This window comes from Saprolegnia parasitica (genome assembly GCF_000151545.1).
Source record: "Saprolegnia parasitica CBS 223.65 unplaced genomic scaffold supercont2.12, whole genome shotgun sequence".
Taxonomy (NCBI): Eukaryota; Oomycota; class Saprolegniomycetes; order Saprolegniales; family Saprolegniaceae; genus Saprolegnia; species Saprolegnia parasitica.
Window position 1 is genome coordinate 592806 of NW_012156406.1, and position 3231 is coordinate 596036.

The 3231-nt window shown below is 55.7% G+C and overlaps 1 protein-coding gene across 1 annotated transcript in view; it reads left to right on the plus strand.

Annotated features, from left to right (window-relative positions):
* SPRG_19680 (hypothetical protein) overlaps positions 1-2110 on the plus strand; it is a gene marked incomplete at both ends in the record, with an annotated part of 5359 nt that extends 3249 nt beyond the window's left edge. Inside the window, one exon of the mRNA XM_012343241.1 lies at positions 102-2110. Within this exon, the coding sequence (XP_012198631.1) occupies positions 102-2110 (2009 nt within the window). The remainder of the gene's footprint in view (positions 1-101) is intronic.
* Positions 2111-3231: the final 1121 nt, after the last annotated feature.

Here is a 3231-nt window from a genome sequence, read left to right on the forward strand (position 1 = left end):
GTCGTTTGAGATTGGTTTTGTTGCGCACCTCCAGACCTCGCAACGCGGTCAGCAGTGGCTCACGAATCTCAAACTCAACACCAATTCGGTCAATGACGAAGTGGCTCTCTGGCGTCGCTACAACCTAACTCGATTCCAGTTGCAGTGGCAAAACTACAAGACGATTGGCATGGTCGACACCTTCTCAATCACATCTGCGCTAGGCTACACGTCGTCGCTGACGCTGAGTCGGTCGGATGCCAGCTTTCATCTTCTGCAGCAGACATCCAACCGAATGTACTGGGCGTTCGCGAGCGATCTCTGGGCCATTGCTACCAACACGTCATTGATTGGAGGCTACAGTCTCCTCGCATCGAGTCCTCGCTTTGCGTTTACGAATGTCTCGAGTCAAGCCGTCTTGTTTCAAAACCTAACCCTTCCTCAGCCATTGACACCTGGTTTGATCGTGCTACAGGCGACGATCGGGCCGTTTGGTGCTGTCGATATGCACTACGTGGCACCTCCTGCATCGGCCGTTGCTGTCTATGCTGCATTCTTCGCCAGCTTCAACACGCTTATGGCGTTGGACCATGTCGCACAGGCTACCGTCCTGTCGGTGCCAGCAAGGTCACGCGTCTGCGCGGTGCCACCCGCCTTGCTCATCAATCCGCTGACGCAAGTAAGTGGTGGTGGTTTTATGTGCGGCAACGACGTCCCTCTGGAACCTGCGAGCTACGGTCTTCTCAACAGCTTTGGCGAGGCGAATGCGTGCCATGCTCTCTTCCTCGAGACGCTGCTGCCTTCCACAGCAGAGCTCTTCTTTGCTCTTCTTGCTTTCAATGCATCCCACGGCCCAATGGTCAGCGCAGACGCAAGCGCCTTGTGTCGCTTGGACGCGTGTGCGGGGGCGACCTGCGCGCCGACGCTCAACACGCTCGTCGCCTTCTTGGAGGAGCACATGAACGACTCCTTCTCCTCTTTGACACCGCTCTTTCAAGCCAGCGTCGCGGATCTTCTGGCCCTTGACATTCAAACAACCCAGTACTATTCTCATACAACAGATACCGACACGCAGCTGTACCAGATCAACCTCCTTGAGCCCAGCGAGCGTCTCTGGACCTTTTACGGCTGGCTATTCCTCTTCGAGTGGCTGAATGGCGGCCGCGAAGTCGTCTCCTTTCAAGGTGACGCTGGGAGCATCACCACGATCGCGACCGCGTACCCCGCCTTGGCGCAGACCCCAGACCCGTACGAGGTTCCCACAAGTGTTTCGCTCGTGGTGCTTGGCTCGACGGTCTACATTACATCGATTCTCATTGGTGTCACGTGCATCCTGGCTGTCTACATCCTCGGTACGCGCGGCGTCGGCATGGAAGCCAACAACCTCTTTGAGCTGAACCGGGTCGTGGGCCACGTCTGGGCCGGGCGCAGTTTTATCTTGCTACGGAGCGTCACGGCGATTTGGATGCTCAACACGGCGCCATTGCTGCTGACGCAAGTGGGACACGCGACGCACTTTACGTCCCCGCAACTTCCGTGGTACCAAACAATCCTCGCCGCCTCGGAAGTCACGTGGCTCGTCTATGCCCTCAATGACATTGGCAGCTGCGTCACTTTGCAGTATACGACAGCGTACGCGTACAAGAGCTCACTCGCGACGTGGTTCATCTTGGTTGTTTGGTCTTTCGTCGCACCACTCTCGTACTCGGCGACACTGCACCGACACTGCACTTTTGTGGACATGGACGCTGGACTCCTTTGCTCGAGCGCATCTATCCACATTGGCTCCACCAGCGGTGTCCTTGGCGTCGTCGTCGTTGCTCTAAGTTGCATTTGCGTCTGGTTTGGCTGGGATCGATGGCGTCTGCGAGGCTTGGCACCGCCTGGCGTCCACTCGCTCCTCCTCAACGCCCACTGCGTCTACATGTTGGACTTTACAAACTGGAAGTACAAGGGGGAGTATTATCTCGACAAGACGTCGGCCGTCCTCGCTGGTTTATTGAGCCTCGAGTACCATGGCAAGTTGTACATTTTTGACATCAAGACGTGGCGGCTCTTCTCGTGTGCGTCGTCGAAAGACCCGACGCAGCCCGAGCGATTTCAGGTCGCAATTCCGCTGAGCCAGCTCTAAGCAACTAGGATACACAGCTTATGAACGCAATTATACACAGCTTATGAACGCAATTACTTGAAAGTATCTGGGAATTGGGGCTCGCTGTATAGAGTCCAAAGAGCGCAGCATGCCCAGACTTTCCGCCCGTGTGCTACAAGGCTCGCCACTTGCATGGACAGGACATCCGTAGCTCAATGAGTGCATCAACACACCAAAGCAAATCATGAAAACCACTCAAACCCAGTCATATTTTTTAATTGAGTACACTCAAACCCAGTCCTATTTGTAAGAGCGTTTGAACAGTATCGACTTTACGCGAGTAGGAGGCGTCTCTACTGGTATGAATCTCTCTGGTTACTACTGCGCCGCATATCTACTGTAGGTTTGTGAGCCTAGACCAAGTCAGTCGACCGGGATGAGGCGATGCGTCACTTGGTGCGTTTCTTCCTACGGGAAAACCCTGTTGATGTGGGGCAGTACAACACAGACCTGCGGCAGTCGTCACTCGAAAAACAGCCACTTCCCGCTTTGCCTTTAGCACACACGAGCGTTCGAGAAGCTCGTGCCTCACCACCAATGGTACGATAAGATCGACGCACTTCCAAATTGTCCACAACTCAATATGAGCAACGCAGCGAGAGCCCGCGCCGCCAGCAAGACCAAGACCGGTAAAAGATCGGCGGCCGACGCAACACCCGGGGCCAAGAAGCCGCGTGTCGATCCCAACGAGCCGTCGACGCCGACCTCACCCCCCGTCCCGCGACATCAGCCACTTGGTCGCAGCGCTGATCGTGGGCATCCCCACCGCGACATTGAAGCTACACCTACCGGCGAAAACGCCCTACGCGCATGCAGAGCACCCGCACCTCGGACCGTTCAACGTCGTCAAGACCCCCTTCATCGACGAGTACGGCCAGCGAATCAACGCCGTCTTATACAACCAAGCGGCAGAATATTTTGAGTTCCGCCTCTTCGTCGACTGTGTGTACGTTGTCTCGGCAGCCATATAAGACAGGCTGTCGTCCAGCGCGTCCCCGCCGACAGATAGTCGGGGATCGTAATATCCTGCGGCTTGGTCGTAAATACGGCGTTATTTGATGACCGTCCTCGTCCATGAAGAGAGCCTTGACGAAGTCGAT